We start from the raw sequence: 16,088 nt of genomic DNA on the forward strand, positions 1-16,088 counted from the left end.
CCACTGCTGGTGGCAGAGCATTTGGATGAAGTACCAGTGGTTCCTGGAGTGCAAATTTCTCACTATATAGATGACGTGATGATGCAGGGAGAGACACAAGAACAGGTGCAGATTCAGCTAGACAGGGTGGTGGAACATTTGCAGAATAAAGGGTGGGAGATTAACCCCGAAAAAGTGCAGGGACCGTCTCAGAGCGTGAAGTTTTTGGGCATTCAGTGGAATCAGGGACACAGAGAAGTGTTGCCAAAAGTGAAACAAAAGATTAAGGAATTTGCAGTGCCGCGAAATCGGAAGGAAGCCCAGAGTTTTATTGGACTATTCGGGTATTGGAGACACCATATACCCCATTTGTCTCAGATTTTGGCCCCATTGTACAAAGTTACACGAAAGAAGAATGCGTTTGAATGGGGAGAGCAGGAGCAGCGCGCGTTTGAATTGGCGAAAGATGCCATTCAGCTTGCTTTGGATTTGTGGCCGATTCGGGAGGGAGACATTGAGTTGAATGTGACAGTCCAGGGGCAGTATGCCAATTGGAGTTTATGGCAAAAACAGGGAAGAAAGAGGGTGCCTCTGGGATTTTGGACAAAGAAGTTACCCGAGGCAGGAGAGCGGTATACTCTCTTTGAGAAGCAGCTGCTGGCCTGCTATTGGGCCCTGGTTGATACTGAGCAAATTACACTGGGACACAATGTGATTTTAAGGCCTGAAATTCCCATCATGCAGTGGGTAATGAGTTCCCCTAAAACTCATAGAATTGGACATGCGCAGGAAGCCAGCATTATAAAATGGAAATGGTATGTCCAGGACAGGGCACGAGCGGGTCCAAAAGGAACTGCCGTTTTGCATGAGCAGGTAGCGCAGGCTCCAGTGGAGAATTCCGAAATGTTGCACGATGTACCTTCAGTGTGTGAATCCCCAGTAGGGTGGGGCCAGCCGTTCGCAGACTTGTCTGCAGATGACAAAAAACATGTGTGGTTCACAGATGGCTCAGCAAAATATGTTGGAGCGAAAAGGCACTGGAAGGCAGTGTCCTATAATCCTGTTACAAAGAAGCTTTTGACAACTACAGGACAGGGAAGAAGTAGCCAGTTTGCAGAGCTTTATGCTGTGTATCAGGCTTTAAAACAAGAGCTACCCGGAAAATGTCACATTTATACAGATTCCTGGTCTACCGCCAATGGGTTAGCTACTTGGCTTCCCACGTGGCATGCACATCAGTACAAAATCCATAACAAAGAGGTATGGGGGAAGGAGTTCTGGCAGGAGATCTGGGAAATGTTACCTCAAAGCACCGTGACTGTCCATCATGTGGACGCTCACTGTCCAACTGATTCATTAGACCGATGGTTCAATTGTCTTGCAGACGATCGAGCCAAGATTCAAGAGGCTGAAGAGGAGGCGCAGAATTCTGATTTGGTGGGAATGGCTAAATGGGCACACCAGAAATGCGGACATCTTGGAGAAAAGGCTACTCACAGGTGGGCTTTGATTAGAGGGATGCATCTTCCCCTAGATTTGATTAAAACAGCAATCATTGAATGTCCCATTTGTCAGCATGCACAGCACAGACCGGTCCCACAGGTGGTAAGAGGCCAGCTAGGCAGAGGTAAGTTGCCAGGACAGATTTGGCAGATTGATTACATTGGACCAAAGCCAGTGAGCAGAGGGTGTCAGTATGCCTGCACCGTGGTAGACACTTACTCTGGTTATCTCATAGCCTTTCCCTGCAAGCGCGCAACTCAGCAGAGCACCCTGAAAACATTAGATCTGTTGATTCTGTACTATGGGGTGCCACTCCAGATTCAAAGTGATAACGCCAGCCACTTCAAGGGCAGACTAGTGCAGGACTATTGTGCACAACACAATATTGAGTGGATTTTTCACATACCTTACTACCCACAAGCAGCGGGACTGATTGAGAGAATGAATGGGTTGCTGAAAGAACAATTGCGTAAACTGTCTGATGGGACACTGAAGGGGTGGAGGGATAATTTGTACGATGCTTTGCAAATTTTGAACAACTGACCCCTTACAAATGCCGAGACACCTCTCATGAGAATGCTCACACCTGCTTTACAGATTAATCAGTTTACAGCAAGCAATACCATTGTGTATTGGGAAACAGCTCCAGGAGCTTTGGCCCCATATCGAGCTACACCAGAATCTGCAGGACTTGACTTGCATGCTTTACACATGCATCGATTGAAGCCTAGAGACATCACTCTGATTGAAACTGGGGTGGGAATTCAGATTCCCCCTGAGCATTACGGTCTGATCGCCCCTCGATCTGGGCTTGCCTTGAGAGGCATCCAAGTTTTAGGAGGTGTGATAGATGCAGACTACCAAGGCGAGTTGAAAGTCATTCTCTTGAACAGTGGTGACGCAGACCTAGTGGTGCAACCTGGTGATCGCGTTGCCCAAATTGTCATCATGCCGGTTTATGGAGGTGTTGTTAAGAAGGGGAGCGCCCCAGCTCTTCTCACTGTAAGAGGCAAAGGAGGGTTCGGATCTACTGACAAGAACCCAGGGGCCAAAGTGTGGATTGAATCCCCAAATAACCCTCCTCAACCCGCTGATGTCATCGCCACTGGACCAGACAATGTCCTGGTAGTTATGCGACCTGGTCATGACAAATGGGAACAAGTTCCCGCTGACAAATGCTATCTGCGAGAATGATAATACGTGTTTTGTCCTTTGTTCTTTTCAGATCATCCTGTGGAGTGCCTGTGCCATGAGTGTGGTGTATGGAGCCCGTTCGGGAGACTCCACCGGGGAGCGGGAGGGGATCATAGCACAAAAATTCAACCGTCAGCCGCAGATGCCGACGCTACTGCATCAACCGAACAATGTTTGGATTCATCTAGCACAGGAAGTGCTGAATATATCTCACTTCTGTATGAGTAACATGCAAAGCGTTCAAGATCTGATTACCACTTGTCTAGTGGCAGTGCCCACTCCTGCTGCTGTATTATTGCACATCTTTAACAATACAAACCAGGATGGAATGGTGGATGTGAGTGACATTCGTTCCCATCTGTCACTCTATGAGTACTGCCGTCATTGCCCGGAGGTGGGCAGGCGGTTGTGGAGGAACATGACATCTATACTCACGTTTAACATCTCAAATGGGGATGTGTGCTATTCATTGACCTGTGATCCTATGAAAATAGGTAAATGTGCTCAGCTCAAATTGGAGAAAAGAGACAAAAACTTAACTGCTGCACAACGGACGTTGTGCCACTCACGGAATGACCTAACCTGTTTGAATGTAAATAATTCAATGTTTTGCCAGCATGTGGTGCCTGCTGCCAGCCACATTCAAAATGTTAAGTTGCCTAAAGGTTGGCTCTTTTCTTGTGGTAACCTTTCTTTTACTTATATTCCAGCAAATCTAACCGGAGGGCCTTGTGCCTGGTCACGCTTAGGCTTTCTCATGTTTCCTATGGATACTGCTCTACACCCTCGCTATACCAGAGACACTATTCAATTACCTACAGACTGTGATTCTGAAATTTCATTGCTTTCCAAAACAGAATATGTTAGTTTAGCTGGTTCCATCATAGGGGTGCCAGGACTTGCAGTATATAATACCAGAGTTATTAATAAACTTGCATGTTTAGTAGTCAAGAATATTAACTATACATCAGCTGCCTTAGCTGAGCTGTTATTAGATGTACAGGGAATTAGAAGAGCTGCTTTGCAGAATCGCGCTGCTATTGATTATTTACTGCTTAAACACAACCATGGCTGCAGTGATTTTGAAGGATTGTGTTGCTTCAATTTATCCGACCACTCCATATCAATCAACTCCCATATAGAAGCCCTGCATAAGTTAGTGAAGGGGGTGCAGCAGGATGTTGACAAGGGGTGGTGGGATTGGGCTTTTGGATGGCTGCCTAATTTAGGCCAACTGCGTTATATCTTTGGTGTAATCATTATCATAACAGTTATTTTAATTTTGTTATGTTGTTGTATTCAGTGTGTGTCTAACCTTCTATCTCAGTGTCGCCCAAGAGCATTGCCTTTTCAGCTTATAGGATATACTTAGTTGTAAGTTGGCCAAATGGTCCAAGGGTGGAAATGTATTGCTACATTCATTACGTGCATGTAGCAGCACTACGTGCAAGGTAAACAGTGGTGCAGGGTGTGGACCATTGGCCTCTGCTTCCATTGGCCTTCGCTTCCATTTTGGTTCACGACTCCATTTTGTCGAGTCTGGTTCTGTGCGTAAGGCACTGTTCTGTGTTTTTCCACAAGCTTCGGCAAGCTACAGGGTGGGGTGTTTTTCTGCTCAACTTTGCTCCATCTGCCTGAAACGAAGGGCGCTATTTACATTCCACGAGCTATCAGTTAGAACAACAGGGGGATGCGCCTGTACTCCAGGAGGAATGCAAACTTCACCTTGGAGCCCTCTCCTGGGAACTTGGCCCGTTCTGAGGAGACGTCTCGAAGGGTGAACAAGGTACCACCGATTGCACAATTTGTAAAGGAGGGGGTCTTTTTCTAGAAAAGACTCCTGGGCATTAGTAAATACTATAAAGGTTGGGGGCCTGGATGGACTGGTTTAGGAACTCTCTTCTGGGTTGGACGCAACGCCAGGAGGACTGATTGTCCCGAAAAGAGGCTCCCTGTGCAGCTGATTTGGGTTCCCCGGCTTTGTGTACGGCGGAGGGATGCAGACGCTCTTTTCGGTGAAGCTTTTCAATTTATTAAGTATATTGTGTGTGCGTGCGTAATATGCACTTATTCTTGCAGTCATTTTCATGCTATTGAGCACTGAAGTATATTGTGTGCGCTTGTATTATATGCACTTACTCTTGCAGTTATTCACAGAGTGCTTATATCTTCATCATTATTCTCATATTATTCTCCTGATGTATATATATATTAGTGTGGTTTAGTTTTGCTATCTGAGAACTTGCCCCTTAAATAAACTTGATTATTCTACTTACAAAGGTGTCTGAGAGTGATTGCTTTACATTGCGCCTTAAAATATCCTGAAGTGCATAGTTCTGATATTCTGAAGAGTAAAGCAACACAGGAGTATCTTTGATGTACATGTTGGTACCAAAATATAATAAAATAATGTCTATAAAAAACATTAACAAGCATTTGCAGTGCAATGGGTCTCACGTTTGCTCGAGTTAGAGCTATTAGCGATGTAAATTCCAAACTGGATTTTTCATGCCACATAAATTGAAAAAAGAAAAAAAAACGTTGAAATAAGCAAAGCGCCACGTCCACCATGAGCGTGAGCGCAAAGAAGAGACACAAAAAGAAAAAGAAGTTTGCTCACAGTCAAACATATTAGCAAACGTGCAATTATCCATTTAACAGGGTAAATGGCCAAGGCGGTAAAAAAACTGCTCCAAGGAGGGTCAAACGTAAAGCATTTACCAATGTCATCAAATCATTTTTATAAGGTAAGCCCACGAACGAGTGAAAGTGATGGGCGTGAGGTGGGTGTGGTTAAAAGCCCACATAGATAATAACACCTTAAAAAAGCAGCGCGCTTTTATGCTCTACCTAAGAAAGCCTAAAAAGATGTTTTTTGTGTTCTCTGGCCCTGCTATTTCACTATGAGGATTATTATACTACTTATAAGAAACCAAATGTGTTCAGTACTGTCTATAGTTCAAAGAAGTGTTTGTCATCTTTAAACTATGGGAAAAATCATTTGGAGTTTGGAAATACTCCATAATAACTGTGCATGTCAACTAGAAACTGTACAGAGCAGATAGTCCACATCACTGGCAGTCACACATTTTATGTTTGTTTAATTTCAAAGTAGCTAAAGGGGATAATTTCTTGAACATTTATATATACAGTGTTTGCAAATAACACTAAACAGTAATTGAAGTGTTTCTCAAAAAACAATCAAGAACTAAAAGGTGGTGTCACCCTTGCTAGGCCGCATGACAACATAGATACACATTTTTTCCAATATGTTTCAGTGTAAAACTACCTCTTCCCATATATATTTTCTAGATACAGAGACCTGGTTAGCCCGCAGAAAAAGTTAACTTCTTAAAGTCCAGAAATTCAAGATTGTTCCTTTTCTTGTAGAGGACTGCACTCTGATGTTAGTCAAGGGTCCAGGACCTGGGTTGGCTCCTCTTTGGATCAGGGACTCACTCTAGCAGAGGCCAGCAGAACTCAGGCATGTCCAGTTGCAGCAGTCAGGTCAAGGTGCATCATGTCAGCTAGGCAGCTGTAGGGAGGCCTCTGGAGCTTGTTGTGTCCCTATGGCTTCGAACAGGTTCAGAGTTCAGCCAAAAGACTCTTGAAGTCATTAAGGTAGCATGGGATGAAGGGAACAGGGCAGGCCTCTAGCAGCAGGGCAGTCCTCTGGGGAACAAGGCACTCTTTCTGTAATGTGTGCAGGTCACGGAGTGTACTGAAGAGTTGGTCTGAGGGTCCAATATGAATACCTGTTGCCATCCTTTCAAGTGGGAGAAACTTCTAGGCTATTCCCCCATCTGGCTCTGGAAATGTACTTTCTTCCACTGCCCAGTGCGAAGTGGTCTAGGGTGAAAAAGGCTGGTGTCTCGTTCTTTTGCGAGTGTGCTGGAGCTAGCCCTTTGAAATTTAAGTGAGACAGGGAACAGATAAACCCCACCCAACCTGGCTGAATGGCTCATCCTGCCAACACCTAGTGCTGTTTCGTGTCACTGTCTGGGAGGAATACACAAAGGCCAACTGCCAACTATTCAGTCACGTGACCCAGGACACAGGCTGCAGTCACCAAATGGTGAGGACAAGAAAATGGCAACATTCCAAAAGTTGCATTTCCAGAACTTTGACTTAAAATCAAAAGTTTACCATTAAAGAGGATTTTAAATTACATTTTTTTTACACCAAACATGAGATTTCTACTTGTTTCCTATCAGAAGTAAGCACATACCAAATGTAATAAGGTCACCCAATGCAATCCTATTGGAGAGGTAGATCCAACAATAGTGAAAAATGTATTTAGGAGTTTTTCACTACTAGGAGATGTAAAATTTAAAAATATGTGTCCTACCTTTTAAATACAATACACCCAGGGTAGTGTTCCACTGTAAAGTCCAATCCTTTTAGGGAGATGGACTACCTCATGAGCGATCTGAGGTGCCTGTGATCGGTCTGAACCCAGAAGTGAGCCCCAAACATGTATAGCCTCCGTTTCTTCAGTGCCCAGACCACACCGAAAGCTTCTCTTTCATTAGCACCATGCCTTTGTTCCCTGGGGAGTAACCTCCTACTGATGAAGGCTACAGAGGGGTCTAGGTCCTCTTCACTTAGCTGTGAGCACAGCCTCTAAACCATGCTCTTAAGCACCTGTCTGCACTATAAACTCCTTGGGGAAGTCAGGAGCACTGAGTACTGGTGTAGTAGACATGGCACTACTAAGGGTATCAATAGCTATCTGGCAAGACTCTGTCCAGATCACAATTCCTCATGCCATAACAGATTCACTTATAAGAAATCAATATGTAAAATAAGAGTCTTACCTGTTCCAGCTGAAATGTATATGCTTCAGTGCTTCTTCTGCTAAGCAATCAAGAATATAGCATACATGTTCTCCACAGCCTGCTTTTAACTTTGACGGAGGAAAATCAACAGCCACCCCCTAAAAGATTAAACAAAAGTTATGTTTATCATTTGTTCTAGTTTACTGATTTGGTATCTGTTTTGTAATTATTTATTTTGAAAAGGTTAGTTATTTTGGCCAAAGGTAGGTGTTAGAAATGGGGTCTTAGGTTGGCAGTCAGGTTACCCCCCCGTCCAAGCAAGGACCCTCACTCTAGTCAGGGTAAGTCACACACACAATCTAAATGATCCTGTGCCCACCCTCTGGTAGCTTGGCACTGAGCAGTCAGGCTTAACTTAGAAGGTAATGTGTAAAGTATTTGTGCAATAAATCATGCAATAACACAGTATAGCACCACAAAAATACACTACACAGTGTTTAGAAAAATATATAATATTTATCGGATAAGATGCAGGTCAAAACAATTAAAAAGCAATAGGCATATGTTGAGATATCAATGTAAAAGTGATATAAAGTGTCTTTAGTCTTTTAAAAGCAATACATGTCTCTTTCAAGCACAAAGTACCTGGTTCGCATTCAAAATCTCCGCAAAGAACTGCAGAGGAGGAGATGCGTGGAAAAAAGGAGGTGTGCATTGATTTCTCGGGCCGCACGCAGCGATGCGTCGTTTAGTTTTCATGCAGGGACGGGTTGCGGGGTTTTCGTACACCCTGGGGACGATGCGTGGATTTACGGCACTGACAGGATGAAGTCACAGGGGCTGCGTCTATCCGGTGCAGCTTGCAATGAATTTTTCACCGCGGTGCAGGCTGTGCACCGATTTTCGCCACACAAGGAGTCCTTCTTGTAGAGATGAAGTCTTTTTGGTCCAGAGACTTCAGGGAACAGGAGCCAAGCTCTATCCAAGCCCTTGGAGAGCACTTCTCACCAGAGCCAGAGAGCAGCAAGGCAAGAGGGCAACAGCAAGGCAGCAGTCCTTCACAGAAAGTCAGGTGAGTCCTTTGGGCAGCCAGGCAGTTCTTCTTGTCAGGATGCAGGTTCTGGTTCAGGTTCTCTTCTTCAGGAAGTGGCTTGTCAGGCGGAGTGTCTACCTCAGAAGTGTCTAAGTTGGTAGGGTCAGAGACCCTGCTTAAAAACCCAAATGTGCCTTTGAAGTGGGGGAGACTTCAAATGGTGGCTTAGAAGTGCACAAGGTCCTCTTTCGGCTCCATCCTGTCTGCCGGGGTCCCAGTAGGGGGTGTGGCAGTCCTTTGAGTGAAGGCAGGCTACTGTCCTTTGACATGTAAGTGTCAAGCCCTCCACCCTCCGAGCCCAGGAAGACCCATTCAAAATGCAGATGTATGCAAGTGAGGCTGAGTATCCTGTGTTTGGGGTGTGTCTGAGTAAATGCACAAATGAGCTGTCAACTAAACCTAGCCAGACGTGGATTGAAAGGCACCTAAGGATTTAAGTGTAGAGAAATGCTCACTTTCTAAAAGTAGCATTTCTAGAATAGTAGTACAAAATCCAACTTCAACATTAAGCAGGATTTTGTATCACCATTCTGGCCATACTAAAAACGACCTGTCTACTCCTTTCAGAGCAGGATCTACCACTCAAACAGTATATGCGGGTAGCCCCAATGCTATCCTATGAAAGGAGCAGGCCTCACAGCAGTGTAAAAACGAATTTAGGAGTTTTACACTACCAGAACATATAGAACACACATGTTCACGTCCTGCCTTTTACCAACATAGCACTCTGCCCTATGGGTAACCTAGGGCCTACCTTAGGGGTGACATATGTAGAAAAAGGGGAGTTTAAGGCTTAGCAACTACTTTTAAATGCCAAGTCGAAGTGGCAGTGAAACTGCACACACAGACACTGCAGAAACAGGCCTGAGACATGGTTAGGGGGCTACTTATGTGGGTGGCACAACCACTGCTGCAGCCCACTAGTAGCATTTAATTTACAGGCCCTGGGCACATGTAGTGCACTTAACTAGGGACTTACAAGTAAATTAAATAAGCCAATTGCGTATGAGCCAATGTCACCATGTTTTAAGGAGAAACCATATGCACTTTAGCACTGGTAAAGTGCGCAGAGTCCTAAAGCCAGCAAAAATGAGGTCAGAAAAAGAGAAGGAGGAAGGCAAACAGTTTGGGGGTGACCCTGCAGAAGGGCCATTTCCAACAGTAGGCAAACTAAAACACGTTTCATACTTTAATCAAATACAGCAGATGGGAAAGTGCACTGTGTTCTCTCTTTAGGTTAAATTAAAATTTAGGTTACATTGTAGCTTACCCCCAAACTGAATGAGAGCTAGAGAACAGATTAACTGAAGTGCAAAGATATTTTGTCGTCCCAAACCCTGTATTTAGCAAAATCATGGGGTTTGCAGCACACAAACTACGTTTTTACTATTCACAAAAGTCAATTTATGAGTCTGACTTGTAAAAGAACTTTGGTAACACCTTCTGAAACATAAATAGGAGTATGTGTCCCCAAAATGGGAAATCCACATTCAGAAAAAGACACGCTTATTCTAGGTCCACAATGTTATTCCCAGTTACTCATAACTGCATGGTGGAGGTGTGCAATTACTGCCTTGAATTGGTGATCCCAATGTGAAATCTCAGCACCCATTCACCATGCAACACTGTGCCATACAACTCTTAATCAGGCCCTTAGTCATAATTCGCTGGTCACTTTCAATCCGAGTTGGGACTGTTTGAATTTGTGAATTAAAAATCCACTTATTGTCAGTCCACAACTGCAAACCTTGACCAGAACTAGCCAGCTGTAAGTATTACTGGGACTGAGTTCCTAATCAACTATATCCAAGACATCCATAGCTAGTCTGTTCACAGCCCCTACAGATTTGGCCAAAAGGTTTACACACCAGTTAACAATCACCCATTTTTGCCAACTCAGTGTGTGGGAAAGGTAAGTAAGACTTCCTTCAGTGTCTCAGAATACAAGTTTACGCTATTGCCAATTAAATTGCCAGCCGCTTTTATTTGTGATTGGTTGGAGCTACACAATTTGACATATCATGGTGGACAGCCACTCATACAGTGGGGTTGACAGTAAGTAAACCTGAGTTGGAGTAAGAAGAACAACTTTCAGCCCAGTACAGTTTACAGTTCCACCACGGTATAGTTCGACAATATGTGGGTTAAGTCACAACCGCCTTCTTCGCATTTCCAACATTTGCCGTGAGATAACAGTCCAGCCCTGTGCAACCCCTGAGGTGAGCAGTACCAGGTGTGGAGGATTTTAATGTAGGGAAAACCCCTGCTTGGCTTCCCTAAGCAAAAAAACAAGGCGATGGGAGGTATCCTTGAATCAATTTCAGCCACTGGTGTTCGCTCTGGCCAAATTCTAGACCATTTTTTCCCCATACACTGTACCTTTCTAGACAGACAAGCCTTATGAAAATCAGTCTTGGCCATTCTCCAACCTAAAGTGACAGGACAGGTCCCCTCCAGAGCTGATCACAAGCAACCTGAGACCGGTTTTGACCTGTATTATGTCTCAGTGAGGTATAGGTTTAGTCTTAAGATACTGAGCACAGGGCCAACAATAAACTGGAATGCAGCCTGAGTAATTGTCAGTGGTGAAGATTAATTCAAGCATTCCACCCATCATTTTTTTTTGTATTCTTCACTGGGACGCCTTAAGTGTATCAGGTTTGCACAGTCGTGGGTCCTGTGCTCACTGTGCCACGGGAACCAAGCTGCACTCCATTTCAAAAATATAAAAAATGGGATCTGTCCCAGTAAAATGTCAAAACTGTGTTGAAAAATGTTGTTTTCTGATTCTAGTCTGCCTGTCCTTGAAAGCTGGGAAGATGGTAATTTTTGCACCGCAAACCGTTTGTTGATCACACTGCAGGGGAAAAAAACAGATGCTTTCTTCGTCAGCACTTTTTCCAAATTTTTCACAAAAAAAAAAAAAATGTAGTTGTATTTTGCCTAATTAATCGGTCCTCACCAGGGGAATCCACAAACCCTGAGTACCTTTCGAACCCCCACGTTATTGGAAAAGCAGGACACAAACCTGGCATGGATAGCTTATGTGGACAAAAAGTTATGGGGGCCTAAGCATGAACTACCCCAAATAGCCAAAACAAGCTTAGCACAGGAGGGAGAAAAGGCTTAGCAGCAAAGGAGTTAAACACTTTTTTCTAGGCCCTTTCCACTGAAAAATGTCAGCATGTTTGACCTGCAGAAATCTGTTAAGAGAAAACAGTGGGGTGCAATAATTATTGCTCAACTCTTAATTAATGTCCGTGCACAAACAGCTGTTTGTGCAAGAAGTGATTTTAAACCCCAATTTGTAATATGCAACGCAGGTAGTAAAACAGTAAGTCATATGGTACTTACAAACGAGCGCATCTCTGACAGTATGCTCGAGATGGTGGCATTTGGATCATCATATTCTTGTGGTTGTTCTACATTACGCCCTGCTTTGTTAATCATCCAAGCAGCAAGGGTGCAAAACAGGTAGAATTGCTCTCCTGGGTTTGTTGGCAAAGCGAAGTAGTGTCTGTTAAAAGAAATTCTTTGTTACAATGGTATTCACATAAGCACTAAGCAACAAATGTTTTAAAGATAGTATGAGTGAAAACAAAGAAAACTGAACAGTTTGTAGGTTAGGTCTGTCATCCACTCTGTCTCAAGGCTAATAATAATTAATCCATGAGGATAAACGCCAGAAGGAATGAAGAGGACCACAGAGATTAGATCAAGGAGGACCAGCGAGCCAGAAGCTGAAATGGACAAAAACTGGGGGACCACTACTGGGAATAACAAGTGCATAATGCTCAGAATACCCTAGATCAGCAGTACAGAGAGGGATAGAAAGAACCAGGACATCCATGCCCATTGGAACCAGAATCAGAATGTCTAGCTCAGGAGAACATGGAGAATGAATGACCTCCTCACGGAGGAACCCTCCTTCAAGGAAATAATCAAAAAAGAGATTGATGAATACACAGAACTCAATAGGTCTTCTTGTCTAAATGCACAAGTCATCTGGGACGCTGTGAAATGCACTATCTGCTGGCCATTATTGTGGGCCATAATTAAACTTATGTCAAAGAAAAACAAACAAAACAACAAAACCTTAGACCAACTAGAACTAAAAATAACAGCATTAGAGAAAGATCTCAATCGCACCAAAGATAAAACTCAATTAAACAATCTAATTAAACTCAAGTATGACTACAACAAGCGTCTGAATAACAAAGCCCACCTAACAGTCCAAAAATACGAAGCATCAACTTCTCTGGACGTAATAAAGATGGGAAAATACTTGCATCTTATTTAAAGCAGACCCATCAGAAGACATGACTAACCTCTATAACCAACGAACATGGCGTCACATCGACAAACGAGAAGGACATCCTAAATACCTTTGAAAAATATTACCATATCCTCTACTCCAAAAGTAATAACACATCTTATGACATATGCTTACTATTGCAACAAAATTAATGTAACTAAGATAGATGAATCAACAAAAGAATCACTAGAACAACTGATTTAATGCAAAGAAATCATAAACGTGATCAAAACAATGAAAGCCAAGAAGGCTCAGGGCCCAGGCGGCTTTCCAGTGCCATTCTACCAAACTCGGGGTACCTCTCTAATCACTCCCTTAGAAGACTTATTCGCCCACTTCTCCACTGGCTCTGTTGAGGGCTCTGCCACGGAAGCAACCATAATTGTTATATCCAAAGAAGGGAAAGACCCATTAAATCCAAAGAACTACAGATCCATATCCCTCAAACACAGACTGCTAAATATATGTAAAGATCCTAGCCCTCAGAATAGAGCCCATTCTCAAAAACAGAATACATCCGCCTCAATCAGAATTTATCAAAGGAATATTCAGCGTGGATAATATCAGACTTTTTAGCCACGCAACTGATATAGGCAAACTCCTGCACCAACCAACCTGCGCGATAGCATCAGATGCAGAGAAGGCTTTTGATAAGGTAAAGTGGGTCTTCCTCCAAGCCTCACTCACCTCTTTCAACTTTGGCCCTGCTCTCTCAAAAATGATCCCTGCTCTATACAAAGAACTGAAAGCTATAATAAACATCAATGGAAAATGGTCTAATCCAGTGGTTCCCAACCTTTTCACTTCTGTGGACCCCCACTTTATCATTACTGGAACCCGGGGAACCCCAAAGGATCATAATTGCAATCCGGGGACCCAACACTAAGTCATTACTGAAAGCTGAGGACCTAATCTGTTAATATTATTTAATTTTCTAAGCAGCCACGGATCCCCTGAGGAAGCTTCGTGGACCCATAGGGATCCTCGGACCACAGGTTGGGAACCACTGGTCTAATCCCTTCTACCTCCAACAAGGAACCAGACAAGGATGCCCTCTCTTCCCCCTACTATTTCTACTAACGCTAGAACTCCTACTTACATTGATCCGAGAAAATCCATTCATCCCCAGCATCCCTTTCTCATCAGGCCCACAAAAAACTGCTGCCTACACGGATGACATTCTCCTTTTTACCACCCAGGCAGACTTAGACTTGCCACTTATCACAGACTACTCTAAGATGTCAGGTTACAGCCACGACAAGGAGAAGACAGAGGTTCTTCCTTTCAATGTGTACTGCAACATCTCACACATCAGACCCCATGGACTCAAATGGGCCCTGAATAAGAAAAAATACCTGGGTATATGGTTCACCCATAACCTTCATCATCTTCCATCGATCTCAACGAGAAAAAGACACTAGATATCTGTAGGAAAGTACCATCTTGCCTAGCATGTTACCACCATATTTCACTGTATGCATGTTGTTTTAACCCTTGTGTCACTGGGATCCTGCCAGGCAGGATCCCAGTGCTCATAGTATGTGTTCCCTGTGTGGTGCCTAACTGTATCACTGAGGCACTGCTAACCAGAACCTCAGTGTTTATGCTCTCTCTACTTTCTAAATTTGTCACTGAAGGCTAGTGACTAAATTTACCAATTCTCATTGGCACACTGGTACACCCATATAATTCCCTTCTATATGGTACTAAGGTACCCAGGGCATTGGGGTTCCAGGAGATCCCAACGTGCTGCAGCATTTCTTTTACCACCCATAGGGAGCTCAGACAATTCTTACAAAGGCCTGCCACTGCGGCCTGCGTGAAGTAACGTCCGCGTTATATCACAGCCATTTTCACTGCACATAAGTAACTTATAAGTCACCTATATGTCTAACCTTCACCTGGTGAAGGTCGGGTGCAAAGTTACTTAGTGTGTGGGCACCCTGGCACTAGCCAAGGTGCCCCCACATCGTTCAGGGCAAATTCCCCAGACTTTGTGAGTGCGGGGACACCATTACACGCGTGCACTATACATAGGTCAATACCTATGTATAGCGTCACAATGGTAACTCCGAACATGGCCATGTAACATGTCTAAGATCATGGAATTGTCACCCCAATACCATCCCCCAGGTCTCTAGCACAGAACCCGGGTACTGCCAAACTGCCTTTCCGGGGTTTCCACTGCAGCTGCTGCTGCTGCCGCCAACCCCTCAGACAGGATTCTGCCCTCCTGGGGTCCAGGCAGCCCTGGCCCAGGAAGGCAGAACAAAGGATTTCCTCTGAGAGAGGGTGTTACACCCTCTCCCTTTGGGAATAAGTGTGAAGGGCTGGGGAGGAGTAGCCTCCCCCAGCCTCTGGAAATGCTTTGATGGGCACAGATGGTGGCCATCTCTGCATAAGCCAGTCTACACCAGTTCAGGGATCCCCCAGCCCTGCTCTGGCGCGAAACTGGACAAAGGAAAGGGGAGTGACCACTCCCCTGACCAGTATCTCCCAGGGGAGGTGCCCAGAGCTCCTCCAGTGTGTCCCAGACCTCTGCCATCTTGGAAACAGAGGTATTGGGGGCACACTGGCCTGCTCTGAGTGGACAGTGCCAGCATGTGACGTCAGAGACCCCCTCTGATAGGCTCTTACCTTTCTTGGTAGCCAACCCTCCTTTTCTGGCTATTTAGGGTCTCTGCAAGAGCTCACCAGAGTTCCTCTGCATCTCCCTCTTCAACTTCTACCAAGGATCGACCGCTGACTGCTCCAGGACGCCTGCAAAACCACAACAAAGTAGCAAGACGACTACCAGCAACATTGTAGCGCCTCATCCTGTCGGCTTTCTCGACTGTTTCCTGGTGGTGCATGCTCTGGGGGTCGCCTGCCTTCACCCTGCACCAGAAACCAAGAAGAAATCTCCCGTCGGTCAATGGGATCTTCCCTCTGCTAACGCAGGCACCAAAAGACTGCATCACCGGTCCTCTGGGTCCCCTCTCATCCTGACGAGCGTGGTCCCTGGAACACAGGAACTCTATCCAAGTGACTCCCACAGTCCAGTGATCCTTCAGTTCAAGTTTGGTGGAGGTAAATCCTTGCCTCCCCACGCTAGACTGCAAACCTGTGTACTGCGTGATTTGCAGCTGCTCCGGCTCCTGTGCACTCTTCCAGGATTTCCTTCGTGCACAGTCTAGCCTGGGTCCCCAGCACTCCGTCCTGCAGTGCTCAACCCTCTGAGTTGGCC

The 16,088-nt window shown here is 44.7% G+C and overlaps 1 protein-coding gene across 2 annotated transcripts in view; it reads right to left on the minus strand.

The window, feature by feature from the left end:
• IFT57 (intraflagellar transport 57) overlaps positions 1-16,088 on the minus strand; it is a 192,967-nt gene that overhangs the window by 170,348 nt on the left and 6,531 nt on the right. For both annotated transcript variants that reach the window (XM_069204792.1, XM_069204793.1), the window contains exons 2-3: positions 11,902-12,064; positions 7,494-7,612 (exon numbers count right to left, since the gene is read on the minus strand). In XM_069204792.1, the coding sequence (XP_069060893.1) occupies positions 7,494-7,612; positions 11,902-12,064 (282 nt within the window). The remainder of the gene's footprint in view (positions 1-7,493; positions 7,613-11,901; positions 12,065-16,088) is intronic.

This window comes from Pleurodeles waltl, chromosome 8, assembly GCF_031143425.1.
Source record: "Pleurodeles waltl isolate 20211129_DDA chromosome 8, aPleWal1.hap1.20221129, whole genome shotgun sequence".
NCBI lineage: Eukaryota > Metazoa > Chordata > Amphibia > Caudata > Salamandridae > Pleurodeles > Pleurodeles waltl.